Source organism: Macaca mulatta, chromosome 15 (genome assembly GCF_049350105.2).
Source record: "Macaca mulatta isolate MMU2019108-1 chromosome 15, T2T-MMU8v2.0, whole genome shotgun sequence".
NCBI classification, from domain to species: Eukaryota; Metazoa; Chordata; class Mammalia; order Primates; family Cercopithecidae; genus Macaca; species Macaca mulatta.
In genome coordinates, this window is record NC_133420.1 from 14,966,403 (window position 1) to 14,994,045 (window position 27,643).

At 51.2% G+C, this 27,643-nt stretch overlaps 3 protein-coding genes across 7 annotated transcripts in view; 1 reads left to right on the forward strand and 2 right to left on the reverse strand.

The window, feature by feature from the left end:
• DDX31 (DEAD-box helicase 31) overlaps nt 1-10,852 on the forward strand; it is a 181,084-nt gene extending 170,232 nt beyond the window's left edge. Inside the window, exons 20-22 of one of the 3 annotated variants that reach the window (XR_013405345.1) lie at nt 2,120-2,267; nt 7,764-7,804; nt 10,558-10,852. Coding sequence is in view for 1 of the 3 variants with exons in the window: in XM_077967348.1 (XP_077823474.1) it covers nt 2,120-2,123 (4 nt within the window). In the remaining 2 variants the exon portion in view is untranslated. Of the gene's footprint in view, nt 1-2,119; nt 2,305-7,763; nt 7,805-10,523 lie in introns of those variants that run through there. The other 2 variants (XR_013405346.1, XM_077967348.1) reach the window with 2 other exon arrangements.
• The window catches only part of SPACA9 (sperm acrosome associated 9), a 468,643-nt gene that overhangs the window by 396,067 nt on the left and 44,933 nt on the right, over nt 1-27,643 (reverse strand). The window contains exon 1 of one of the 2 annotated variants that reach the window (XM_077967395.1): nt 2,510-2,519. The exons of the other annotated variant lie outside the window; for it this stretch is intronic. The gene's annotated coding sequence lies outside the window, so the exon portion shown is untranslated. Of the gene's footprint in view, nt 1-2,509; nt 2,520-27,643 lie in introns of those variants that run through there. 2 annotated transcript variants of the gene reach the window in all.
• CFAP77 (cilia and flagella associated protein 77) overlaps nt 1-27,643 on the reverse strand; it is a 170,266-nt gene that overhangs the window by 69,976 nt on the left and 72,647 nt on the right. The window contains exons 2-4 of one of the 2 annotated variants that reach the window (XM_077967391.1): nt 21,876-21,979; nt 4,582-4,685; nt 3,787-4,015 (exon numbers count right to left, since the gene is read on the reverse strand). In XM_077967391.1, the coding sequence (XP_077823517.1) occupies nt 3,787-4,015; nt 4,582-4,685; nt 21,876-21,979 (437 nt within the window). The remainder of the gene's footprint in view (nt 1-3,786; nt 4,016-4,581; nt 4,686-21,875; nt 21,980-27,643) is intronic. The other variant, XM_015116516.3, reaches the window with a different exon arrangement.

Here is a 27,643-nt window from a genome sequence, read left to right on the forward strand (position 1 = left end):
CACCAGCATGGACTGATCTAGTAATCTAGTGCACAGCACGGACCAGGAACAGGGGCTCCTCTCTGCCCCAGGCAGCCTGTAAGAACAGGGCAAGGGAGGGCACATGTGTTGAGAGCTGAGAAGAGAAGTCGGGTCAGCAGCAAAAGTCACAGGAGATGCCTTGGGGGACCCACCTGGGGGACGATTTCAAAGGTACAGGGAGGATGATGTACAGGAGTTCATTAATCCAGCCCCGAAGTGACTTGCCAATGTGTCTCTAGTGTCACCTTCCTGGTTTCAGGGCTGGTGCATAGAAATGCATTTCTGGGGACAGACATGCCTGAGGCCATGAGAGGTGGGAAAACTTACCAAAGAGGCGATGCTGAGCTGAACTTTGAAGAATGCGTAGGTTTTCCCACCGACTCATTCCCCTCAGGGTTCTTTCCCATGAGTAGGATGCTGGGAAAAGCATACAAGGGCATACACAGCACGTGCTGTGGACAGCGGCGTGGCGGGTCCCCAGAAACTTAAAACGCAATTACCACCTGATCCCGCAATCCCACTACAGGGTCTACACCCAAAAGAACTGAAAGCAAGACTGGAACAGACACGGGTACGTCCACCTCCACAACAGCATTATTCACAATAGCCAAAAGGTAGAGACAACTTAAACGTCCATCAGTGGATGAATGAGGCAACCAAACGCAATCCATACGCACAGGGAACATGACTCAGCCTTGAAAAGGAATGAGATTCGGAGGCACGCTATAACATGGATGAACCGTGGGGATATTACGATAAACGAAATAAGCCAGACACAAAAGCCACACGTTGCATGATTCCATTCATATGAGATCTCTAGAGTAGTCAAATTCATAGGTACAGAAAGTAGAATGGTGGGTGCCGGGGGCTGGGGGGTGGTGTTTAATAGGGAAAGAGTTTCGGTTTGGAAGGATGAGAAAGTTCTTGAGATGGATGGTGGTGATGGTCACACAACAACGTGAATGTAATCACTCCCACTGAATTGTATACTTAAAAATGGTTCAGATGATAAATCTTATGTATGTTTTACCACAATAAAAAATTAGAAAAAATAAAGAAGGAACTACCACCCCCCAAAAATATATATATATATATATATATGATGGTACAGTCAGAGGAAGGCACCTAGTCCAGGAAAGGCAAGAGGGGAGACTGGAAACACAAGCTAGGGATGGAATGTCAATGGCCTTGAACGAGGCCCGGCCTGGATGCTGCCACACAGATGGGCTAAGACATTGGCTCTGTCAGTCACAGGCCACTGAACCGGGCTCCAGATAGCAAGAAGCCCACCACTGTCTGGGAGCAGCCGCTTCTATTTATTTATTCAGTGCAATGCACAAATATTGGTCATTTTTGTACTAATGACCAGCTTGTGCCGTGATGTGGAAAGGGCTGGGCAGTCCTGCTGCCTGCCTGGCATCCATTCCCCTCCTGGAACAGAACCCTGGTCTGTACGTCTTTTCCACCATCAGCCCATGTGGATTGCAGGGACTGATTTCGCCCCTGACTCCAGGAAAGGGTGCATCATCAGACCAGGCCAGCCAAGCTTCCGATTCCCCTGGCAGACCAGGCCAGTCAGGCTTCAGATTCCCCCGGCCTCAGCCATTGACTCAGAGGCAGACATATGACCCAGACCTGGCATCTCAGCCCTGGCCACAGCGGTTGAGTAGAAGATAGTCATGTAACCGGGCACCGTGGGTCACACCCGTCATCCCAGCACTTTGGGAGGCCAAGGCGGGTGGATCACCTGAGGCCAGGAGTTCAAGACCAGCCTGGCCAACATGGTGAAACCCCGTCTCTACTATAAATACAAAAATTAGCCAGGCGTGGTGGTGCGCACCTGTAGTCCCAGCTACTCGGGAGGCTGAGGCAGCAGAATCACTGGAACCTGGGAGGGAGACAGAGGTTGCAGTGAGCTGAGACTGTGCCACTGCACTCCAGCCTGGGGAACAGACAGAGATACTGTCTGAAAAAAAAAAAAGATAGTCATGTAACCCCGAGCTGGCCCAAAGAGTCTTGAACTCAAGGTCACACCAATGCCCTTTGCACTGGGCTGTTAAGAGAAAACCAGACTAGAACTGCTGCTGGCCATTTGCAGGTGAAGAAGAAGCTTCTCAGAGAATGGAGCCAAAATCAGGAAGCACCGCCAAGAAACAGAGAGACCTGTTGCTGATGACGTTTCCTGACTGTCTAGATCCTGTTGTGCCTGAAGTCATCCCTGCACTTTCCAATCACGTGAGCCATGAGTGAGTTTTGATTAAACGCAACTACGTTCTGCTTTTATAGAATGTCCTGTGTGCCAGGGTTGGGACATGGGTCACGTCTGGCTCATTTCATCTGTGTGTTCGCAAGATAACTCTGGAGTAACGTGGAAGGTGGCTTGGGAAGGGCCAATTCTGTTAGAAGAGAGAGCAGTTAGCTGGTTTCTGTAGGACAATCAGAAGAAGACGGGGCGTTGACTGGATGGGACACGTGGCTCTTCTGGTGTCCCCCCATCTCCCTCCATTTACTTGTGTGTGGCCTGTGGGCCCTCATTAGCACTAGGGAGCTGATCTAAGCGCCAAGCCAGTCGTGCCCTTGTTGACAATGGTGAGGATGTGGACCCACTGGGACGTGCATGCCGGTCATCTAACCTGTGGTGACAGTGGGGCCACCGGACAGTCATTTCTCAGGGGATGGAAGAATAGAATAGAACTGCTGCTTCTCAGGGGTGTGCCAGAACTTTCTGGGGTGCCAGATTTATTCTATATCTTTATCTTAGTGGTAGTTACTTGAGTGTGTCCATTTGTAAAATTGCGTTAAGCTGAACACGCCGTGATTTGTGCCTTTTACTGCCTCAACAAAAAATTTTAAAAATTTCATAGCTCTTGGATCTACAACTCACATTACATCATATCTTAACATGAACACTAGCTAACATTTATTGAGCGCCTTCTGTAGGCCAGGCCCTGTGCTCAGGTTTTTGTATGCGTTACATCACTGAAACCTCAGCATACGGCGAAACAGGTGCTGCTCTTATCTCCATTCTACAGATGCGGAAGCTGGGGCAAGGATCCCACCGCCAGTCATGGCCAGAGTCCAGGTTTGAGCCCAGGCTCCAGAGCCTCTCTCGTGGCTTCCTTAGGCTGGTGCTGTGCTTGGGTAACTTGGCAGGCTCTCCCCTCTCTTGCTCCATGAAGACAGAGGCAGGCCTTTTTTTTTTTTTTTTTTTTTTTTGAGACAGGGTCTCACTCTGTTGCCCAGGCTGGAGTGCAGTGGTGCAATCACGGGTCACTGCAGCCTCGACCTCCTGGGCTGAAGCAATCCTCCCACCTCAGCCCTCAAGTAACTGGTACTATAAGCACATGCCACAATGCCCAGCTAATTTTTAAAATTTTTTTGTAGAGATGGGGTTTTGCCACGTTGCCCAGCCTGGTCTCCAATTCCTGGACTCAAGCGATCCTCCCACATGGGCCTCCCAAAGTGCTAAGATTACAGAGATGAGTCACTGGGCCTGGCCCAGGGACAGGTCTCAATCACTGTTTGTTGATCAAGGGAAAGTGGGTGACCTGTGCACAGCCCTACAGGGTACCCACTGTAAGGCCAGGACCCAGCTCAGCAGGATTCAGGGTGTGGCTACAGAAGTCACACAAGAGACAGTCATTGGAGAGAGGAGAGTGGGGCTGGCAGGATGCTCCACGTCCCTGTCAGCCTCCGACCTTGTCCCTGATTCAGCTGGTACCCCCACCCCTCAAGGGATGAAGCCCTGGCTGCCAGCCACCTCACCGTGCCCGGATCCCAAATGTCATGTTTGGAGGGAGAGGGGGCGGCTCCTTCTTCAGGCGCCGGTCATCCTGGTCACTGATGCGGATGTCGTTGAGCTGACGGTAGAGCAAGTTCTCCTGGGCAGTCACCAGGCCGGCTTTCACCGCCCCACGGTTCATTGCGATGTAATTCCGGGTCAGCTCGTGGGGGCAGGTGGGCTGCTGCTTAAACACGTTCCAGCGTCCGATGGCTGATGGCAGGGAGAGACCCACGGGGCAGTGGTCAGCCTGGGAGTAAGCACCCTGAGGCAGCTGATCAAGAAGAAATAGGGGTACGCGCGTCCTCGGCCTTCCCATTTACCTGAGCCTGCTGGGTGACAACCCTACCTGCCCCCCAGAAAGCATGATGGCCCAAAAGGGTGGGATCGGGGCTCCCAGAGATCCCAGAGCATACCGAAGTCAAGCATCTTCCCTGGAGCTGGGCTGGCCTGGCCCTTGACTTCCTCTGGGCAGAGAGAGGGTTGGTCCCAGGCTCATTCTGTACTTGTAACCTGAGCAGCACAGTGCACACGGTCCCTGCCAGGGGGCGGGTGCCCATGCTAGTTCCCTGACACCGTACACCAGGGCCCTGCTTGGCCCTCCCCGTCTGGGCCACTTCCTGGGTTTTACCACTCAGTTGCCCAGGCTGGCCGGGTCCCTGGGTCTTTCTCCAGCACCCAACCAGCTGCCTAGCAGCGAGCTAGGTCAAGGGCTCTGTGAAGAGGGGTGAGCCTCCCGCCCACTCCTCTGCCCTCATGCTCCAAAGCTGCTCGCTCACCTTCAGGGACTCCTCCATCAAGCCCTCGGATGTAGAGTCCGTAATTAAAATTAATGCCGGGCAGACTGTAGCTTCTTTCCCGGGGCTTGCCGAGTTCAGCCTGTCGGGGGAAGGACAGAGAGCACAGGTGAGGGGTGGAGTCTCAGACCAACCGTATTGTAATCCGGCGGCAGGGAGGCACCAGATGCCTGCGTTGCCCCAGGCCCTGCCGCCTCCTTCAGGGCGGCACAGGAGTGGGTGGCAGAGCCCTCCCTGGGAGGAGCGCAGGCTGCGGCTGGCACAGGGTCACACGGCAGAAGCGGGTCCGCGTGTCTGTGCTGAAGGCAAATGAAGACATCGGAGATGGGAGGGCTCTCGGCACATCTGTATTGTCGGAGTGGGGAGGCATAGTCCCTGAGCTGGGCAGCTGTGTTTGGGGTGGAGCCTAGACCTGGCTGGCTCAAGCTGGAAATGAAAGACCCAGTTCGGGAGGCCTCATCTGGAGGCCCCGTCGAGGGAAGGAGACCTCTTTCCTACCTTCATTCCCACCTTCCTCACACCAGGGACCACTCAAACCATCATCACTGAGGAAGTCACTTCCTCGAATGCTCACCTGGGGAAGACACAGTGACAGGGCCACTGCCACCCATCTGCACCTGGCCAGCTGTCCTTACTCCCTGTGACTCTAGGGAACTCCTTGACGTCTCAGAGGTGGTTTGTACAAATGAAATTGCCCTGTCATCAACCACATTAGACGCCCCCCACCCACCACCCATTTATAGCTATAGAAACTGAGGCCTAGAGAGGCAGGGTCGATATCCCCAGTCCCCAAGGGCTGGGCAGGGCATCGCATGGAGGTGTGCCCGTCCTCCTGGCTGGCGCTCTTGATCATCCTGCCACATGGTCTCCCTTTAGCACAGCAGCTCCTCGAGGTCAGAGGCCCTGTCCTGCACAGTGCTGCAAACCCCATCGCACCTGCTGCATCGATGGGCACTTGCTGGGTTCTGACTGCATCCCAGGCACAATGTTTGGGGTTCCTTGGCCTTCCCTCATGCCGTCTGCACAGCCACCCAGTGAGGCAGTTCTCATTACCATCCCCGTTTCTCAGGGGGAAGCTGAGGCACAGACAGATCCGACAGGTTGCCTCAGGTCAAGCAGTAGGAAGTGGCAGAGCCGGCACTGGAACCCAGGCTGGCTGCCCCCAGCTCATGCTCAGATCCACAAGCCAAAGAAATGCCCACAGCCCCAGCTTCTTGTGGCTCCCTGGTGCCAGCAGGCCCCGGGGCCATTACTGAGAAGGGTAGGCTCAGCTGCTCCTCCCACAGGCCACAGGCCACAGGCTGTGGACTCAAAGTCACAGGGTGTTACATTTCCTGGGATCTCTCCACTCTGGCCACACCAAAGACTGTCCAGAGGGTCTGGTAGGCTCTGGCCTCACTGTCTCCTGCCATCTCGTCTATATCCCCATCTCTCCAGCTCCCACAGGTTGGGTGCTGAGAGGTAGAGAGATGGTCAAGGACCACCCAGCGTGGCTCGTCACTGCCTCTAGAATAAACCCCTCCTTCATCTGGCAGTCCAGGTCCTGCACCCTCCAACCCCACCCAGCCCTGTGGCTTTGCCTCCCAGGCTCCCCTATGGCCCCACTGTTGAGACAGACGAACCCACTCCCCCCTTGTCTGAAGGACCACAGGCATCCAGCCGCCTCCATTGCTCTTTCCTCAAGGCCCACCCTTACTGGTCCTTATTCTTCAAGCCCTGTCTCTGCCAGAAGCTCTTGGGACCCCTGGGTTCACCATGGCTCACCCTCGTCTGAATGCCAGTGACTCTGACTATCTATTCTGTTCATTTGGGGCTTAGAACTTGCCACCTTCTCAGTTTCCATGAATGCACATGCAGACCCCCCTGCCTGGATTACACACTCCTATCCAGCCAGAGCCATGGCTCCTATTACCTTCTTTTTCCTGTTGACACAGAGCAGGTGCACAATAAATGCCTGATATTAAAAGCCACTTCCTCTGGGAAGCCTTCCCAGATTGGCATCAGTCCTAGACAAGCCTCCTTATTATATGGTGGCACCACAGCGGCCTCAGCCTACCTTCACGGCACTTACAAAATGACAGGGTAGTACCCGTGGTAGTGTGGGTGGAGTTGACAACATCATGCTGAGAAGCCAGACACAGAGCACTGCCGCGTCCTGCATGATTCCATCTACATGAAATGTCCAGAACAGGCAAATCCAGAGACAAAAAGTAGCTTCGTGGTTGCCAGGGCCGGTGACAGGTCGGGGGAAGGGATGGAATGATTGTAGCTGTGATGGCTAAGGGGCGTTCTTTGGGGAGTGATGAAAATGTTTTAAAATTGATTGCGGTGATGGTGTCACAACTCTGTGAATATATTAAAAGCCATTGAATTCTACATTTTAAATGGGTGAATTGTAGGGAATGTGAATTACATCTCAAATAAAATTACAAAGTACACTACTTAAGTCATTCATTGCATAATGATCAGTTTAATGTCTGTCTTCCCTCATGAGCCTGTGAGCCCCACAAGGAAAGGGATCCAATCTTTATTTTTTAAGGTTATTTTTAAAAAACAGACTTTATATTTTACAGCAGTTTTAGGTTCACAACAGAAGTGAGCAGAAGGTACGGAGATTTTTTGTATACCCCGTGAATCTTTATTCTCACTCTTCTTTTCCCAAGCCTCAGTGTAGAATAGATGCTAATAAATAGGGGTTGAATAAATGAGTGGGTAAAACACTATGTCTTCGTCAGCTCAGGCTGCCATAGCAAATTATCATTGACTGGGTGGCTTCAACAATAGACATTTATTTATCAAAGTCCTGGAGGCTGGGAAGTCCAAGATCTAGAAACCAATAGACCCAATGTCTTGGTGAGGGCTCTCTTCTTGGTTTGCAGATGGCCGCCTTCTTGTTATATCTTCACGTGGCAGAGAGCAGAAAGAGAGAGTTAGCTTTCTTCTTCTTCATTTAAGGGCACAAATTCCATCATGAGGGCTCTGCTTTCATGACCTAATCATCTCCTAAAAGACCCACCTGCTAATGCCATCTCATCTAAAGTTAGGTTTTGAATTTTAGGGGTACACAGACGTGCAGTTCATCCAGCCTACTTTGAGACCATTGGCTCTTTTCTACACAACAGTTGATCATTTCTCTCCCTCTTCTTTTCCATCTCAAATCCCAGACCCCAGTGTCCCTCAGGAGTGATGGAGCTCTGAGTTTCAGGTGGGTGCATGGGGACTCTGCAGGGTGGCTTGTTTTGAATTCCTTCCATACTATGCTCTCTGAGTTGCAGACAAAGCTCTGGCCTCTCATTTGTTTTTTGTTTTTTGTTTTTTTTTTTTTGAAAAGACAGAGTCTTGCTCTGTTGCCCAAGCTGGAGTGCAGTGGCGTGATCCTGGCTCGCTGCAAGCTCCGCCTCCTGGGTTCACGCCATTCTCCTGCCCCAGCCTCCCGAGTAGCTGGGACTACAGGCGCCTGCCACTGCGCCCGGCTCATTTTTTTTGTATTTTTAGTAGAGACGGGGTTTCACCATGGTCTCGATCTCCTGACCTTGTGATCCGCCCGCCTCGGCCTCCCAAAGTGCTGGGATTACAGGCGTGAGCCACCGCGCCCGGCCTCATTTGTTTATGAAAATGATCCGGCCTCTCCAGTGACTGCCGGGGAAGTTAATTAAAATGTGACTTCTCTGGGAGAGACCCCGCCTCCCTCAGGGCAGGTGCAGGTGGGCAGAGTTCCAACTGGCAGGGGAATGACAGACAGACTCAGGAGCTGGCTGCCACCCTCAGGCGGGGGGCAAGGGAGCAGGCATGTGCCTCAATCTCTGCTTTTTACTGTGGTTGCCTGGGAATCAATAATTGCTGAAACGTGGAAGCTTTAAACTACAAAGAAAAAAAAATCCCAATGGGAGGTTTGCTCATACTTTCCTTCCACATATATTTATTTTGTACCCACTCAGCGCTAAGCCCTCTGTGCTGGGAGTTCTAGGGTGAACAGATCAGACACACAGCCCTGCTCTTATGAAATTCACTGTCTTGCAAAAAGTACAGTTAAGCAATGGCAGTCATGTGCACCAGGGTATTTGATGTGGGAAACACAGAGTGCCCCTGGTTCTAAAAGTCTGTGAGTTTAAAGAGTGAGAGAAGACATCTGCAATATACATATCTAACAAAGGAGTCTTATCCATCATATATAAAGAGTTACTACAAATCAATAAGAAAAAGGCAGATAATCCTATAGGAAAAAATGAGCAAAATACTTGAATAGGAACTTCTTTAAGAGGATGTCCCAATGGCCAAGACCCATATGTCGAAATGTCAACCTCTGGGAAATGCAAAGAAAAAAATTCAGTGTTATTGATAAAGATGTGGGGCAACTGGAATACCCATGCACTTGGTGAAAGTGCAAACTGCTACAACCACTGTGGAAAGCTGTTTGGCAGTATCTCTTAAAGCTAAATATATGCCTGCCCCATAACCCAACAATTCCATCCTGGTCATCCAGCAGAAATGAATGTGGACATCCACCCAAGAACATGTCTACGAATGCACATAGCAGCTCAATTCATGATAGTCAACTGCTAGAAACAACCCAAGTGGCCATGATAGGTGGATAAAAAATTCATGACATATTCGTAACACAGAATACCCTACAGTAGTGGTCCTCAATCAGGGTGATAACGTGCCCTTGAGGACATCTGGCCATGTCTGGACACATTTTTGGTCATCATGGCTTGGGAGGGGGCACTATCCTCCATCTAGTGGGTGAAGGCCAGGAATGCTGCCAGGCATCCTGCAATGCACCAGACAACCCCACTACATCAAGGAGCTGTCTGTCCCTTGATGCCAACAATGCCCACAGAGATTAAGAAACTCGGAATGAGCTGGGTGCGGTGGCTCACGCCTGTAATCCCAGCCCTTTGGGAAGCCAAGACAAGCAGATAATTTGAGTCCAGGAGTTTGAGACCAACCTGGGCAATATGACAAAACCCTATCTCTACAAAAAATGTAAAAATTAGCTGGGTGTGGTGGTGTGTGCCTGTGGTTCCAGCTACTCAGGAGGCTGAGGTGGGAGAACCACTTGAACCCAGGAGGTGGAGGCTGCAGTGAGCCATGATTGAACCACTGTACTCCAGCCTGGGTGACAGAGTGAAAGCCTGTCAAAAAAAAGGAAGAAAGAAAGAAAGAGAGAGAGAGAGAGAGAGAGAAAGGGAGGAAGGGAGGGAGGGAGGGAGGAAAGAAGGAAGGAAGGAAGGAAGGAAGGAAGGAAGGAAGGAAGGAAGGAAGGAGAGAGGGAGTGAGGGAGGGAGGGAAGGAGGAAGGAAGGAAGGAAGGAAGGAAAAGGAAAGGAGAAAGGAAAGGAAAGAAGGAAGGAAGGAAGGAAAGAAGGAAGGAAGGGAAAAAGAAAGAAAAAGAAAGGAGGGAAGGAAGGAAGGAAGGAGAAGAAAAGAAATAAACTCTGAAAATGAAAGAACATTACTGTGGGCCACCACATATGTGGTCCTCACACAAAGTGTGGCGTGAAGGAAGCCAGACACACAGAGGTGTGCTGCTCCACGCAGATGCAGCCAGACACCAGCAGAACTCATCTCTGGGTTTAGAAGTCAGGAGTGCAGGACCCCTGGGTTGGGGCAGTGACTGAAGATAGCACCGGGGGCTTTAGGGGTCATGACGTTGTTGACCCGATGTGTGCCCTTCACACTGTACCCGCCGCCTGCTGCCCTCCCCCAGGAGCCATTCATCCATGACTGTGTCTGCCAGCCCTTTCCCCCAACTCCCTGCTGATGGAGCAATGTGCTCTCTGTCCACACCGGAGACCCAGCTTCACATGAGAACTGCATGAACACAGGCACCAGATAAACCACAGCAACAACACAACAACTTTTTGTTTTCCCAAAGGGATTCTCTGGTCTATATTTCTTAGACTAGAGAGTCTCATCCTCCAGAAATGCCCATGGCAGTGTTTTTCTCATCTCCCAGGACTTTCCAGACCGTAGCATCGCCTGGAAGGATGAAGCAGAACTTCCCAGGAACTCAGCCGAGAAGCAGATTTGGACACTCAGAGAAGCCCTATCAACCTCTCAGTCTTCTGCCCTGGCGCCTGGACTTCCTTCCCTCTTGGGCAGGCTACACTACACCGCAGTGTCAGAGAGGGTCATGGGTAGGAAACCCCAGGGGTCCCTGGGCCTCACTTGGGCGCAGCTGGAGGCCACCAACGGGGCTTTGTGAGGACTCCTGCATGCAAAGCGCAATAAAGCAAAGCACAATCAAATGAGCATGGCTGTGTCCGCCCAGGCTGGAGCCGTGGGAGTCCTCGACAACCCTCCCCTCTATTCCTGGCCCCAGATACCTCCATGGCCTGAGATCCCACTGTCCACAATCCAGCCCTTTAGGTGCAAGTACAGTGTGTCTCAGAGTCCCTTCGTTCGCGTGCAAATGCCCTAGACAAGCAGCACATCCACCCATTACCAGCTCATCTGCCCCACAAGACAGGCTAACTGGACACCCACCTGGCCATGTGCTCATCAAACATCTATAATCCTGGCATCTGTGTGCCCGGCTCCCCTATTACTGCCAATTCATAAAACAATCCTGCAACGTGGTATAACCACCATGTCAATTTCACAGGTATGGAAAAGAAGGCACGGACAGCTGGAGGGCCCTGATTGCTCAAAGCCGTACAGCTGAGTGGCCAAGGCGGGTATGAGCCCACCTCTGACTCCACAGTCTTTGCTGCCTCCTACTTCATGAGCCGGCATTTAGCAGAGATGGCCTGGGCTTGATTGTCTTTTCATGTGCACAGACCTCATCTCTACAGGTGGGGTTTGGCTCATATGGAACAGGTGAGCCTTGACTTCCTGGCCTTCTCTGCCCCACACAATGGTGCACAGCACAGTGCCTTACACACAGGAGAACCCCAGGTAAAGTCTGCTGTTTTTGTTCTCGTCGTTTTGTTTTTTTGTTTTGTGGGGGGTTCTTTTTTGAGACGGGGTCTTGCTCCATTGCCTAGGCCTGGAGTACAGGGGCACAATCACAGCTTGCTACAGCCTCGACATTCCAGGCTCAAGTGATCCTCCCACCTCAGCCTCCAGAGTATCTAGAACTACAGGCCCACATCACCACTCTCAGATAATGTTTAAATTATTTGTAGAGATGGGGTCTCACTATGTTGCCCAGGTGGGTCTCGAACTCCTGGCCTCAAGCAATCCTCCTGCCTTGGCCTCCCAAAGTGCTGAGATTATGGGAGTGAGCCACCGTGCCTGGCAGAAGTCCACTGTTCAATATATAGACTGAGGTTCATGGGAAGAGCTATCCCTTCAGAAAACTTAACAGTAGGTCCTCACTCAACATCATCAATATGTTTTTGGAAATTGCAACTTTAAGCAAAACAACGTATAAGAAACCCAATTTTAACGTAGGCTAATAGATAACAAGAATTAAGTTCCTATGGCACAATCTGGTCACAAAAACATCACCAAACTCAATAACCACCAAAATACTTCTAATATGGAATATTGATATAAGTGTGAGCTACCCATACATTCAAGAAAGATTAATAAAAACAAATAAGATCATTATTTACCCAGTTTGGGGGGAATCCATGAGTGACAGCAGTCAGAGTGGTAATGGGTTAAATCAAGGAATAAATGTTTGCAAAGTCAAAATTGCCAGGAGCCCCTCCTACGACCGTGCAGTAAAAAACAAACATCATCAATCCGAAGGGCTTGCTACGCTTTGTCCACAGTCGTGCATATGTATGATGATCATATACAGAACTTTACAGATTTTGAGACGGAGTTTCCCTCTTGTTGCCCAGGTTGGAGTGCAATGGCACAATCTTGGCTCACTGCAACCTCCGCCTCCTGGGTTCAAGTGATTCTCTTGCCTCAGCCTCCTGAGTAGCTGGGAATACAGGCGTGCACCACCACACCCAGCTAACTTTGTATTTTTGGTAGAGACGGGGTTTCTCCATGTTGGTCAGGCTGGTTTGGAACTCCTGACCTCAAGTGATCTGCCCGCCTTGACCTCCCAAAATGCTGGGATTACAGGAGTGAGCCACCATGCCCAGCCACAGATTTTTGTTTTTAATACTTTGTACTCCTTCGTTCATTCGTGTTTCTGATCCACTTATTTCGGTTCAGAGTTGCGAGTGGTGGGAACCTGTCTCAGCAGCTCAGGACACCTGGCAGGCACCGACCCTGGACAGGGCGCCATCCCATCGCAGGGCGCACCCACACACACCCATGCCCACTCATACTGGGACCATTAGATGCGCCAGTTCACTAATGCGCACACCTCTGGGATGTGGAAGGAAACCAGAGTGCCTGGAGAAAAACCCACGCAGACATAGGAGGAACATGCAGATGCCGCGCAGACAGTGGCTCCAGTTGGACATTGATTTCTTTTCTCATCAACTTTATAACAATGTTGAACAAAATGACGGAGGAGCTGCTGTTCAGGACTAAAGTGACTGGGACCCAGCCAGATGTCTTGACTGGGTTGGGCGAAGGGTAGCCAGGAAAAGAAAGACACGTACAGATCTTGAATTGGCATTTTGAGAAGAACGGACCTGAAAAAGTTTCCAGAGGTAGACAGGGTGGGCAAGAGAGCCAAGGGGAGTTAGTGCAGGGAGCGGCATGGAGCCAGAGGTGGGAGGGCCCAGCGCTGACCCTTGGCCTCCTTCCCCAGCTTGTTCAGTGGGGCCTTCTAGAAGCTTACAGAGAAAAGCTGCCTGTCAGAGGGGTGGTCTCTGGGCATCTCAGCGGGGCTGTGTGAAGCCTGCTAAGAACCTACAGAGAGAGGCACTCAGAGGAGCTCCTGATCCTGAACTTTCAGACACGGGCAAGCAGGTTGTGACAGACGTCTGAGTTCAGCTGCCATCAAAACACAGGGGCACCTGAGGCTTGATGGTCACTGGCTTTTCCACAGTGCTATGGTCTGAATGTTGTTATCACCTCCAAACTTATGCTGAAACTTAATCCAAATGAGACAGTGTCCAGGGGTGTGGCCTTTAGGGGGTGGTTGAGTCATGAGGGCTCTGCATTCATGGGGGAATAGGTGCCCTTATAAGAGGCCTTGGTGGAGGGAGTTCGCCCCTTCGATCCCCTTCTGTCCATCTGCCAAGTGAGGATACAACGTTCGTCCCCACCCGGGGGGATACTGCAACAAGGTATCATCTTGGAAGCAAAGACTAGGCTCTCACCAGACACAGAAACCACCAGCGCATTGATCTTGAACTCCCAGCCCCTAGAACGGTGGGAAATAAATTTCTCTTCTTTCTATATTGCCCCATCTCAGGTATTTTGTTACAGCAGCACAAACACACTAGGACCTTGGTAACCTCACTCTGACATCCATGAAACTGACGAGACTGAGTCCCAAATCTCAGCTCTGATCAGCCACCCGGGACCCCATCAGCCTACCCCACCAGCCCAGGCCAGGATGAGAGGTGGCCATGTGCAGAGACAAAAGGGGTCTCCCAGACAGGTCCCAAACTGGAATGTGCAAAGGTCCTGGGGCAGCGGGTGTGGCCTGGCTATTGGGCTGTGTGGAGGCTGAGATCACCCTCCCTGCACAGGGATCCCTTGGAACCCACCACACAGTGAAGAAAGAAAAAAGGAAGAGAATCGAGATTTATTGTGCACCTCCTCCATGCAGGGCACATGGAATGTTCTGTGCCCTCTTTATTGAGTGCTTCCTATGTGCTGAGCATGTTGGAAGAGTGCTTTTGCTTCTCCCTGACCTCTGCCAACTTCACTGTCTAGTAGGTTTTCCCATTTTACAGATGGGAAAACTGAAGCTTAAAGAGGTTCACGCTTGTCCAACACCACCCAGATAGTCAATAGAAGAGCTGGGGTTAAACTTACCTCTCCTGGACATCACACCTCTGTGCTTAACTCCCAGCCACCCCCCAATTCTCACAACAACTCTATAAGGGAGGCCATGGTATCCCCACTGGACAAGCAAGGAGCCAAGGTTCAGCCCTCAAAATCCTTGCGCTTCTCATTTCTTACGTCTGAATTTTTAAAACATCTTGTGCAAAATCCACAAGGTCTTTGAAGAGGCACACCTTAGTTTTGCACAACAGGGAATTTTGAAAGGTTGGAGGCTATTGTAATATGGTCCACTAGCTGGAATCCCTTGTCAATGAGGTGTTGGAATTAAGAGGCAAATGGAGAAAAATCCCAGCTCCGAGTCTGACCACCTCTCCCTCCTCAGCTGCCTTCAAACCGCCTTTTTCCGAGTTTCCTCCATCACAAAGTGGCTTGGCTGGAATACAGCTCTGGGTGACAGCTGTCCCCATCAGCAGACAGCTTCATTAAACCTCATTAAGATGTCATTCCGCTCTGCCTTATTTCCCATCTCTCAGCTCTAATTAAAACCATCTCTCTCCCCGTCCCAGGGGGTCCTGGGATTCTCCAGGCTCCTCCTGCAATATCAGCTCCCTCCACTCCCCATCATGAAGGACCAGGCCCTGGAAACCCACGCTGGGAACCAAGCTGGGCAGGCAGCCCTGGCGCCCGGAAGCCCCCTCGGAGCAGCCCGTCGCTGTGAGAACTACTGGGGTTAGCTAGAGGCAGGTGCAGGTAGCGTTTCCCACAGGCTTTGATCCGAAGCTACCTGGGACCCAGGAACGAAGGTCTCTAGACTCGGAGCTTCACCAAAGCCCATTTGCATGGTACGACTTCTTCAAAACACGTGACCCAGCCTTGCAACTCAAGTATAATCATTTCCCACCCAATCTACTTTTTTTTCCCCTTAACTAGCCCTCATTTCTTATTGCAAAACAGGTGCGCCTCTTAAAAGACCTTGTGGATTTTGCACGAGATATCTTAAAACTCCAGATATAAGAGGCCGGGCACGGTGGCTCAAGCCTGTAATCCCAGCACTTTGGGAGGCTGAGACGGGCAGATCACGAGGTCAGGAGATCGAGACCATCCTGGCTAATACGGTGAAACCCCGTCTCTACTAAAAAAAATACAAAAAACTAGCCGGGTGACGTGGTGGGCGCCTGTAGTACCAGCTACTCGGGAGGCTGAGGCAGGAGAATGGCGTAAACCCAGGAGGCGGAGCTTGCAGTGAGCTGAGATCCGGCCACTACACTCCAGCCCGGGCGACAGAGCGAGACTCCATCTCAAAAAAAAAATTTAAAAAAAAAAAAATCCAGACATAAGAAATGAGAAACGAAGAGGCGAAAAGGAGGGAAGCCAGCTGGCTTTGTTGCTGAGACAGCCTTGAGTCGGATCTTAGTCCAGACAAACGGGCCAGTGGTCACTTCCAAAGTGGCAGGTTTTCTGTCAGGGAGTTCGATGCCTGAGTTTCAGACCCACCAAAGACGCTCATTCCATCACGAGCAAGCCCCTCAAAGGAATCAATCACTCGCCACTTCCTGGCAACCACACATAGTGTAGCTCATTAACCCTCTAGCCCTGCGTCTAAACTAAATGAATGTTTGCTCGACAGTTGAAAAGCCTCCACTCGCTCTCCTGCGTTCTGTGAAAGCGCAGTTATGTGAAATCCCATTGCCTGGTAGTTATTAAATAAATATCTGTACATAGCTAGACCCATGCATACATATGCACACGCATACCATTGTGCTTATGGAGGGGTAGTTCATTACTGTAAAACAACTTAAGATCCTCGAATGAAAAGCACAATATAAATGCAAATTGTGATCATTATTAGCATAGAGGATATTTATTTATTTCCATAATGAGAACCTCAGATAAACAATCATGTAAAATAAGGTGCATTATGCATCAAAGGGCTCAGGCATCCTCTTAGAAGCCCGATGCTTTGAACCCTGTGCATTGTGTGAGCGTCAGTTGAACATTGCATAATGATACGAAAAAGCCACGCATGAGAAGACCACATCCATGTGTGATCAAAGGCGTATAAATAATGTCAAGTGAAAAAAAAAAAAAAACACAGCCGGATTCAAAATTCTACATAGACTACTGTTACGACCACGTTAAAAACAAAAACAAAAACAAAACAAACAAAAAAAATGCATTGAAAAAAATACTGGAAGGAAACCCAGCCCCGTAACTGTGGTGTGTGAGGACGTGTGTTTACAGATGTGGGCCCTTTTTTTGATAGTGAGGTTTTACTTTTATAATTTAAAAAGCTACACAACAGAGTTAAGTCATATGTTTCTATTTTATCTATGAAAAACTCTCTTCTGCGTCGTTGCAATTCTGCTGGGGTTTATAACGGGGGCTAAGATGACAGCTGGTGGCTGGGGCCGGGGGGTCGCGGAGGAGAAGTTGGTAGCTGGCATACTAATTCACGCAGAGCTGAGTTGGACTCCCAGCTCTGCCACTTCCCGTATGATCTTGGGCAAGTCCCTCGCCTTGTCTGGTCTTCTCTTTCCTCACCTGCAAAACCTCCCAAGGTTTGTATGTAGAGTGTTTCATGGCACCTGGCCCAGGAGGTTGCTTAGTAAAGGATGGTTTCTGTTACTGCTGTCTTATTGTTAAGACTGCCATGGCAGCTCCCAGCTCGGGTCCAAAGGGAGCCGCGGACCGTGGGGAGCCCCTCCAGGCGTCCTCATGCCTGCCCCGCCACCCAGTCCAGCCCTGTCTGGTTCCCACGGCCCGGGGCTGCCTGCGCTCTGCCGCCTGCCTGGTCCCCGCTCCCCGGGGCAGCCCGGCCTCCCTTCCTGCTGCCTGCTCTGTTCTGGCGGCTGATGTATGGCCCTTGCCGCGTGAGGCGGTCACGGGGACAGGGCCCCAGCATTCCTTCCCCTCCCCCTCGACAGCTTGAAATCAGGTCCTTCATTTGCATTTACATGATCTCGCTGTGCAGCTTATGAGATCGAGAGATTTATTTGCTACTTAGCTTGATGTTTGATTACACCCGGAGAAGGCAGCGAGCAGCGAGGTGCGGGGATGCATCCGCTCTGAGTCCACGGCCTCTGGGGGCCGGTAACTCAACAGCAGGTTTAGGGGAATGAGGGGGAAATGCGCAGCGTTTTGACAAAAGGCGAACGTGAGAGGTGGCAAGGAACGAATACCTCGATGGGATATTTTTTTTTAAAGAGCAATAAAAACTGGCTAGGTATCATCTGAGATTATGAACAGAGCCAAGTCACTCGCAGGAGGCAGCTCACCGTCCTGGGGAAGGAACTCCTAGAAACTTCTCCTTCTGAGCAAAATCTGAAGTTCCCAAAAGCGATGATGCCTCTGATTAAGAGGAGGTGTGTGGGCCGGGCGCGGTGGCTCAAGCCTGTAATCCCAGCACTTTGGGAGGCCGAGGCAGGCAGATCACGAGGTCAGGAGATCGAGACCATCCTGGCTAACACGGTGAAAACCCATCTCTACTAAAAATACCAAAAAAAAAAAAAAAACTAGCCGGGCGTGGTGGCGGGCGCCTGTGGTACCAGCTACTCTGGAGGCTGAGGCAGGAGAATGGCCTGAACCCCGGAGGCGGAGCTTGCAGTGAGCCAAGATCCCGCCACTGCACTCCAGCCTGGGTGACAGAGCGAGACTCCATCTCAAAATAAATAAATAAATAAAAAGAGGAGGTATGTGCTCTCAAATCCCAGCACCTGGGCTGACATCAGCTCGGTAAATGACACCTGCGTGCTCGTCGCCTGTTTACGAAAACTACCTGGGCCCTGATTCCTTGTCTGTAAAATGGGAAAACGATACCCCCTCTTTGGTCTGTGGTTAGATGATCTCTGCACCTTGGTGGACGGGGAGTAAGTGCCCAATAAATGGGAGCTGTTCTGGGGACAACAGGCTGTTTTCTGAAGGAACGGAGGGATGAAGCTCACGGCCGCGATGGAGGGCAATCACTCGGCGTCGTACTTTGCAGTCAAGTGTCACTTATCTGTTTGGTGGGGTTATCCACTGCGTGGGGTTTCATTCCAGCCGCCCGCCGGCCAGCTCCCGCTGCTCACAGCTGGGGCGTGCTCAAGGAAGGCAAACTCATTTTCATAACAGTCTGAGCCTGGCATAATTAGGAGCAGAGATCCGCCGCTGCCAGCTTCTACCCTGTCACACTGCAGTCCAAACAGAAACCAACTGGTGCATGATCGGGACATGACAGTTTAGTGATTAAGAACATGAGCTTGGGGGCCGAGCCACCCGAATTAGAACTCTGGCTTCTCAAGTCTGCGTGACCTTGGGCAAGTTCTAATGCTTGAACTCCGAGTCTCGGTTTCCTTACAGTAGGTATCATGAGAGCTCCAGCTCGGAGGGTGGCAGAGCATGTCACAATGTAGGCAGAGTTCTCAGCAGAGGGCCTGGAAGCTTCTTAATAAAAAGTAGTCATACCACCTACTGGCCACTGTTAGACTCTGCTATTTTGAATAACCAGCAGCTCCGTCTCCATTTGTGTGAATAGAGAACTAGTTATGTAATTAACACATCTGCTTGACTGTTCCTCAAAAAGTTAAAGATGAGGGCCAGGCACCGTGGTTCTCAGTTCGAGACTAGCCTGGCCAACATGGTGAAACCCCGTCTCTACTAAAAATAAAAAACTTAGCTGGGCGTGCTGTCGCATGCCTGTAGTCCCAGTTGCAGGGGAGGCTGAAGCAGGAGAATCGCTTGAACCCGGGAGGCAGAGGCTGCAGTGAGCCAAGAGCATGCCACTACACTCCAGCCTGGGTGACAGAGTAAGACTCCATCAGAAAGAAAGAGAGAAAGAGGAAAGAAAGAAAGAAAGAGAGGGAGGGAGGGAGGGAAGGAGGGAGGGAGGGAGGGAGGGAGGGAGGAAGGAAGGAAGGAAGGAAGGAAGGAAGGAAGGAAGGAAGGAAGGAAGGAAATGAAATTACCCTATATGACCCAGCAATGCCACTTCTAGTGATACATCAAAGAAATTGAAAACAGGTGTTCATATATGCAACTACTATGCACCCACAAAAATTAACAACAACAAAAAAAGAAAACAGGCATTCAAACGCATGTACCTGCATGTTCATAGCAGCGGTATTCACAATAGCCAACAGACAGAAACCACACAGTGTCCTAATGAGTGAATAAACAAGGCGTGGCACATCCGCACAATGGAATATTATTCAGCCATAACCGGGAATGAAGCACTGATCCATGTTACAGTGTAGATGGAAACTGAAAGCATTATGCTAAGGAAAAGAATCCAGGCCGGGTGCGGTGGCTCACGCCTGTAATCCCAGCAGTTTAGGAGGCCGAGGTGGGTGGATCATGAGGTCAGGAGATCGAGACCATCCTGGCTAACATGGTGAAACCCCGTCTCTACTAAAAATACAAAAAATTAGCCAGGCGTGGCGGCGGGTGCCTGTAGTCCCAGCTACTCAGGAGGTTGAGGCAGAAGAATGGCGTGAACCTGGGAGGCAGAGCTTGCAGTGAGCCGAGATCGTGCCACTGCACTCCAGCCTGGACGACAGAGCGAGACTCCGACTCAAAAAAAAAAAAAAAAAATCCAGACAGGCACAAAAGGCCATGTGTATGAACCCATTTAAAATGTCCAAATATGTCAATCCGAAGAGACAGAAAGCAGAGGTCAATCCGAAGAGACAGAAAGCTGGAGGGAGGGAAGGGGAAGTGACTGGTCTCGGGCACAGAGCTTCCTTCTGGGGTGATGAAATGTCTTGGAACTAGAGAGGGGTGATGGTTGTACAACATTGTGAATATAGTCAATGCCACTGAACTGCACACTTGAAAATGGCTGATGGTTGATTTTATGTGAATCTCACATAAAAAGAAAAATTAGGCCGGGTGCAGTGGCTCATGCCTGTAATCCCAGCATTTTGGGAGGCTGAGGCGGGCAGATCGCTTGAGGTCAGGAGTTTGAGACCAGCCTGGCCAACGTGGAGAAACCCTGTCTCTATTAAAATTCAAAAAAAATTAGCCAGGTGTGGTGGCGGAAACCTGTAATTCCAGCTACTCAGGAGGCTGAGGCAGGAGAATCCCTTGAACCCAGGAGGTGGAGGTTTCAGTGAGCCGAGATCGCGCCACTGCACTCCAGTCTGGGCAGCAGAGTGAGGCTCTGTCTCAAAAAAAAAAAAAAAAAAAAAAAAAAAACAAGACAATACCTCCACAGGAAGGAGATGCCATGGTTCCTGTCGAGCAATTTAGGAAACTCTTTCTCCCTTAAGGATGGGAGGACGGGAGAGGAAAGACATGCAGACGAAGTGATCACAGTAGGACAACGTGCTTTGAAAATGTGACTCAGTCCTGAGGAGACTGTGCTCTCTTCTGAGACCATGCTGAGGTGGGCATGGGGTGGGGAGTGGGCCCTGGGCTGGGAAGGATAGTGAAAGCCGTTTCCATCCGAGTCTCGCTGTTCTGACAGTCCGTATGGTGAGAGCCGGGGGAGCATGTCTGAAACCATGAAACTAGATGGATCCCGTTTCACGGTGTGGCCCCCTTTGCTTGCCATGGCCTCACTGTTGAAAGGCTGCAGGGGGGAGGGAGGAGCGCACGGGTCTGTGATTTGGGAGACCCAGGTGTCAGTCCGTGTCAGCCTTGTCTGCACTGGGGGCACGGGAAAAGACGGGTGGCTGCCGCAGAGCCCCACAACCCCTTGGGGGTCAGAGGACCTCAGGGGCTCGACGCCCCTTGTCCTGAGTCAGTTGGGTGGCCACTCTAATATATGCTTTATGTATGGGGGTCTCCAAGTCAGGGCTCTTTGGAAGGGTGCATTTGTTGTTGCTGTTGCTTTGTTTTTTTGTTTTGAGATGGAGTTTTGCTCTTGTTGCCCAGGCTGGAGTGCAATGGCACAACCTTGACTCACTGCAACCTCCGCCTCCAGGGTTCGAGTGATTCTCCTGTCTCAGCCTCCCGAGTAGCTGGGATTACAGGCATGCACCACCATGCCCGGCTAATTTTCTATTTTTAGTAGAGAGGGTGTTTCTCCATATTGGTCAGGCTGGTCTCGAACTCCTGACCTCAGGTGATCTGCCTGCCTCGGCCTCCCAAAGTGCTGGGATTACAGATGTGAGCCGCCTCACCCAGCCCGGAAGGGCGCGTTCTTAAGACAAACAAAATGAGAATCCAACTAGGCTGCCTTGGCAGCCCTCACCAGCGCCCACCCGAGGTCGACAGATGGGATTGGAACCAGACTCTGATCCTTCTTTGCTGTGTGACTTTGAGCAAGTTACTTGGCCTCTCGGAGTCTCAGTTTCCCGTCACTCATTAAACAGGGAATAACCGTCCCCACCCCATGGCGTAATGACAAGATTTAGACGAGACCACGGAGGTGAATAACCACGGGTGCCCAGCACACAGTAGGTGTGCAGAAGCCGGGAAGGTCCCTTCTTTTCCCCTTTTTCTCCGGGGTGACACTATTTTAGCAGAAGGAAGAAACACCTTGGGCCTCCTTTGATGTGGTGTCCAGCAAGGGAAGGAATAACTTTCTGCACCGTTGAGGAGTCATAAACAGAATAAGAGGTTCCCACAGAGGCCGGGCCAGCGGCCTAAGAAAGAAATGCAGAGAGTCCACTTGATCATTTGGTCAGTTTAGCTGCCAAAGGTCACAGCCAGCAGACCCTGAATGTGCAGATTTAAGAAAAAACCTCCCTATGAAAAGAAAAAAAAAAAGAGAGAAGAAAGAACGAGAGAAAAGGAAAAAGCAGAGAATGATCTATGTACTTTTCAAAACTTAAAACAGAAATCAAAGGAAAACTGAACTGTTTTAAGTTTTGACAGCTGCAGGGATCATTCTGTTTGGTTACTCTATTTATGTTTTCATTTTCTTTATAGATTCATTGAAAATCGCATCATGTAATAGGGAAGAAAAATGTTCAGTGTTCCGCGCCCCCCCACCCCCACCATAAACCCTTGTTCCTTCCTGAGAACAGATGAAAACGCCCGCTCCGGTGACTTTTGTTTTGATGTATATTTCATAATATCTTATTGATTGTAAGTTTTATTTCCATGTCAATAAAAAGTGGTATTGTAATAAATGAGAAGGAGTTTAACACAAAATGGCAGCTGACCTGTTAGCATAGCAGATAGCAGAGGCGGAGGAGGTGTCCCTAAAACGAAGCCCGTTAATAAGGCTGGGGTCGGCTGGGAGAGGAAGCGGCGGCTCTTGATTTCAGCACAAAGCTGGGAGGCTGGAGGACGGGGTCCTCCCACCCCCTCCTCTTCGCAGCCTCTGGGCTTGCTGTATGATTGGTTCTGGGTTGACATTTCCTAGGGTAGATGATGCAGAGACCTCAGCAGCAATGCTTCTCCTCCTCTAGCAGGAGCGGAGGCAGCAGCCACCGACGGGGTGCAAGCCACTGTGTTCGGTACCTCGAACACACAAAGATGGATGAGAATCTTGCTGGGGAGGGAGGAGTGTAAGGAGTGAGTTCGAGGATTAGGGGGCTAGTCAAAGGGAAAACATATGAATACACAAGCTTTAGTGGGCAGGGCTTGGATGGGGTTTCAGGAGAGGGGAAGTCCCCAAGGAGCGATGTCTATGAGACTGTCCAGAGGTGACAGTGAGGGGCCACCATCCAGGAAGGAGGAGTGCGAGGCCACTTTGCGGGAGACAGGGCTGAAGCGTCTAGCAGCGCGGCAGGGAGTCTCGGGCCCAGAGAGCTCCCAAGGGCAGCAGCAACTTGGGGTCTTACGGTCACCAGGCTCTGTTGTATTTGTGGCAGGCAGACACGAGTGTAGCTTTGTGGGTGTGCAAAGCAGATGTGCTCTAAATGGCTAAATTCTGCTTGTTGGAGATTTTTTAAAACAACCGGACGTGGAAAATTTTGTTTGGTGCTTGTGCGCTTTCGAGCTAACAGGTCTCAGCCTGCTGTGAAGAAATGAGCAACCGAAGGTGGATACATGGGGACTGTCTGTGGCTTGTTTCGATAACGGGGCCCCCGGACCACAAGGGGGGCACCTCTGCTCCTAGCCTTGCCTTTTCCTTTTTTTTTTTTTTTTTGAGATGGAGTCTCGCTCTGTCACCCAGGCTGGAGTGCAGTGGCCGGATCTCAGCTCACTGCAAGCTCCGCCTCCCGGGTTTACGCCATTCTCCTGCCTCAGCCTCCCGAGTAGCTGGGACTACAGGCCGCCCGCCACCTCACCCGGCTAGTTTTTTATATTTTTCAGTAGAGACGGGGTTTCACCGGGTTAGCCAGGATGGTCTCGATCTCCTGACCTCGTGATCTGCCCGTCTCGGCCTCCCAAAGTGCTGGGATTACAGGCGTGAGCCACCGCGCCCGGCCAGCCTTGGCCTCTTCTTATGCCCTCTCTCTCACTCTCCACTTTCTTTCTGCCCCGGGCCTTCTTTCGGCTCCTGGAACTTTCAGGCCCCTTCTCGCATGAAGTCTGTGCTCAGGCTGACACCTCCCTCTCCTCATCAGCTCCCGACCCCCCTAACTCCTAGCTGAAATGTCACCTCCTTGGAGAAGCCCCTGGACTCTGTAGCCTCCGTGAGAAACCCCAGTCACAGGATCTCACATCTTTTCCTTCCTGGACACACGTCTTTGAGATGAATGGATCATTCCAATGGTGGTTTCTGCCACGTCTCACTCAGTGGCAGGTCAGCTGTGTGAGCACAGGGCAGACCTGTCTCATTGGCTGCAGCGTCTCCCGTGCCCGGCGCACAGTAGGTCTTCAGCACATGCTCTGTTCAAGTGACTGAGTGCCAAGGGGTGGGGTACACAGGCCTGCTATGGAAGCTGACCCCTCCCAGGCCTGGGCCATCTGGGGCAGCTCTTCCAGAATAGGGTCTGGAATCTGTTCTCGAATTATCTAGGGAGTTGAGCTATGAGGGCAAAAAGTGGGAAAGCCCTGTCCTGCCCTGCTGTTGACCCCACAGGGTTGGAGCCTCTGGACCCAGAGCAGGGTGGGTGGGCAGTGGAGCTGAGCAGTTTCCCACCTTGTGACTTTGGCAGGTGGGCAGGGACCAGGAGCAAGAGGGAGTCTGGTGGCTTCTGGGAATGGCGGTCCAGGAGAGCAGTTGAGGAGGCCCCCTCTCCTCTTCTCTGGCCTCAGTAGTCCCCTCTGCAAAATGAGGGGGCTGAGCTGGTCCCCCCCACCAGCTCTGCCACTTCCTATCTGGAGCGCGTCTCCATCGTGTCATCGAGATCCTCATCATCTGCTTCTCTTGCTCAAGGAGGCAGAGGAGCACAGTGGAGAGCTCAGAGCCAGCCTCACCTGGGTTCCACTGCCACTCTCCTACTTGTGAGCTGCGTCACTTTGGCCAAGGACCTCACCCTTGAGCCTGCCTCTGGATACCACCTAATTCACAGGCTTGGTGTCAGATCAGAATATTCACTGCCTACTACATGAGAATATTCACATGTAGTAGGCCATCCTCAATATCTGCAGTAGAAAAGTGTGGCCACTATTATTAGAGGGAGTTGATGCTACGTGTCCCCCCTCCATCAGCAACATCTGTCCCTGGTGACCAGCTCGGCCCACCTGCCCACATCCTTTCAACCAGAATGGCCCGAGCAAAGGCAATGGGGCCATCCTTGGAGGGAACTCTGGCCATGGCTCTGCAGCACATCCCTCCAGCCACTTGGGGGAGCATCGCTGGTGGGAGGTGATTGGATCAGCAGGTTCGATGCACTGCAGCAGATTCGATGAATGAAGAGTATTTCAAGAATGCCACAAGGAGGACCTCGGCTCAGCCAAACCAGGCCCAGCCCCCCAAAGCCTTCCTCCATGCACCCACTCAGCTGCCTCTGTGTCTGCAACTGAAAACTGGAAACTCTGTGGCTCCGTGGTTGGGAGGATGGGATGAACTATGGTGGGATGAACTACGGTGGGATGAACCATGGTGGCATGAACCACAGTGGGATGAACTATGGTGGGATGAACTATGGTGGGATGAACTATGGGGGAAAAGGTCTGAGCTCCCTGAGGGTGCCCAAGGCAAACGATGGCTGAGCACTGTGAGCCGAGCATGAGGGGTTGTGCTATAAATGCTTTCACGGATGGCTTCTTAGATGCAATGGGGTTGCATCACTAAGGTAAAGATTCTGAGTATGCGGCATAATTGCTACATGCGAAAATCTATTTGTACTTTAGCTTTTAGTCTTGAAAATTACCAAGCCCTGTGCTGCTCCTACAATTAATCATTAAAGAATTAGGAGTGAGAATGCCCATTATTGTAAAAGACTCCAGCGATGGTCTTGAGCCAACTTGTAAAATAGACAGATTTGGTGCAACTGAATAATTTTCCTCCTCTCTGCACAAAATCAGGAATGCTAGTCATATTCAATGGCTAGAGTCAATGCTTACAAACTGGTTATAGACCAGCCTATAATTACCAAAATAGAAAAAGAACAGCATTTTGTAATGAATGACAAGCTGCAGAGCGGAAATCTAATTTGGTCTAATTAAGCAGCCTTTTGTGAGGATTTGTCTTTAGATGAGAAGAGGGAGCCAAGGAGATCTAAATGCAAATGAACTCCATCATTTTGGTTTTAAAGGGCTAGGCTGAGATGAGCATCTCCGGCCCAGCCCTTTCTTCTTCATTAGATTCTGAGTCCCCTCCTCGTCACCTCCAGCCCACGCCGGGCCCCATCTGCCTTGGAGGAGCCTCACGTTTTTTTGTCCCTCGCCTCTCATATGTTTTCAAATAGGACACCTCGCACCGACAGGGCTGTCAGGGAGCTTTTGCTTATTCGAGAGCAAATTTTATTTTGCCCAAAGTAATAAAAGCCAAGGGGAGGGGTTGATTATTAGAGGAGCTTGTTCCTGTTCTCGGCGAGTACAGCCTCTGAAGTCTGGAGGGTTGAACGCACACCCGGAGCCACTGGCACCGACAGAGCAAAATGGGGGGAAACCAGTGCCGCGTCTTCACCTGTGAGCCTCATGCAGGGTAAGCAGAGGCTGAGGCTTGGCTGCCATTCAGGACTCCCCAACACCACCCTCAGCTTAAGGAATTTGCCAGAAGGACCCACAGAACTCAGAAAAGCCACTGTACTCACGGTTATGGTTTATGACAGTAAAAAGCTACAGGCTAAAATCAGCAAAGGGAAGAGGCGCATGGGGCAGAAACCACCCACCATGATCGAGTCACCTCCCACCAGGCCCCACCTTCAACATGTGGGGGTCACAATTCCACATGAGATTTGGGTGGGGACACACAGCCAAACCGTATCACCTGGTTAGGTTGGGTAGATGAGAAGGAAAAAAAATTCCACCACACTGACTCCTTAATCTCCTGTCTTAGTTCTCAAAGAAATTGCAAACATTTGGACTTTCTCATCTTCTAAACAAAAGCAAGTGGAATGACTGAAAGAGTAGACGGCTGTGGCCGGGCCCCACTGCCCCCAGCTTGGTAGAGTCTCGGTGGCTCCGCCCTCGTGAACGTTGGTCCCGACTCAGAGGGTCGTGAACGCTGGTCCAGACTCAGAGGGTCTGGACTCCCAGGCTGCCCTTCTGAGCCCACGGCCTCCCACGTCTCCATCAGAGTTTGGCCCAGTTCCCTACTCACCCCCACAGACACCTGCCTTGGCATTCAGATGCTCAAGAAAGGGAGCCAGGAGGTGGCATTGGAACCCAATGCGGGGCAAGAGAAGGCAAGAGCATCCCGTGGAAAGAAATGGACTAGGTCCCTGGCCTGGCGTGCAGACAGCTCATGTTGCTGAGCAGTTACTATGTGCCCAATGCCTTCCCCAGGGTGAAGCACTTGACCCCTGCTGACCCCTGTCCCTTCCTGACCCAACCTCCCACTGGGAACTGCACCCCTGCCTGGCTTTGTGTTTCTTTGCAGCACCAATCAACAACTCACTATGTATTCTACTGCTGAATTTGGGTCATCGTCTTTCTCTTCTCCCTAAGACAAGCTCTGTGGGATGGGGACTGGTGGCTGGTTTGCTCACTGCTCTGTCTCCAGGCCCTGGAGTAGTTCTTGCGCGTGGTACGTGTTCAATGCATCTTTGCTGAAGGAATGAACGGAAGGCTCGTCGTCATGACCTAAGAAGTAGGTCTACTCTTGTGCCAGGTTTACAGATTAGTCAGAGAGGTGACATGTGCCCGGGGTCACCTCGCTAATCACCAGAGGCAGAGCTCGGAAATCAACTAGGTGTCCCTCATGCTGGCCCCCCGGTTGGCGCCTCCCAGCCTTCTGGGCATCCTGGCACACAGAGAAACCAGTCAGCCTGGCACGAGACACGGAGGCAGATGTATGAGGC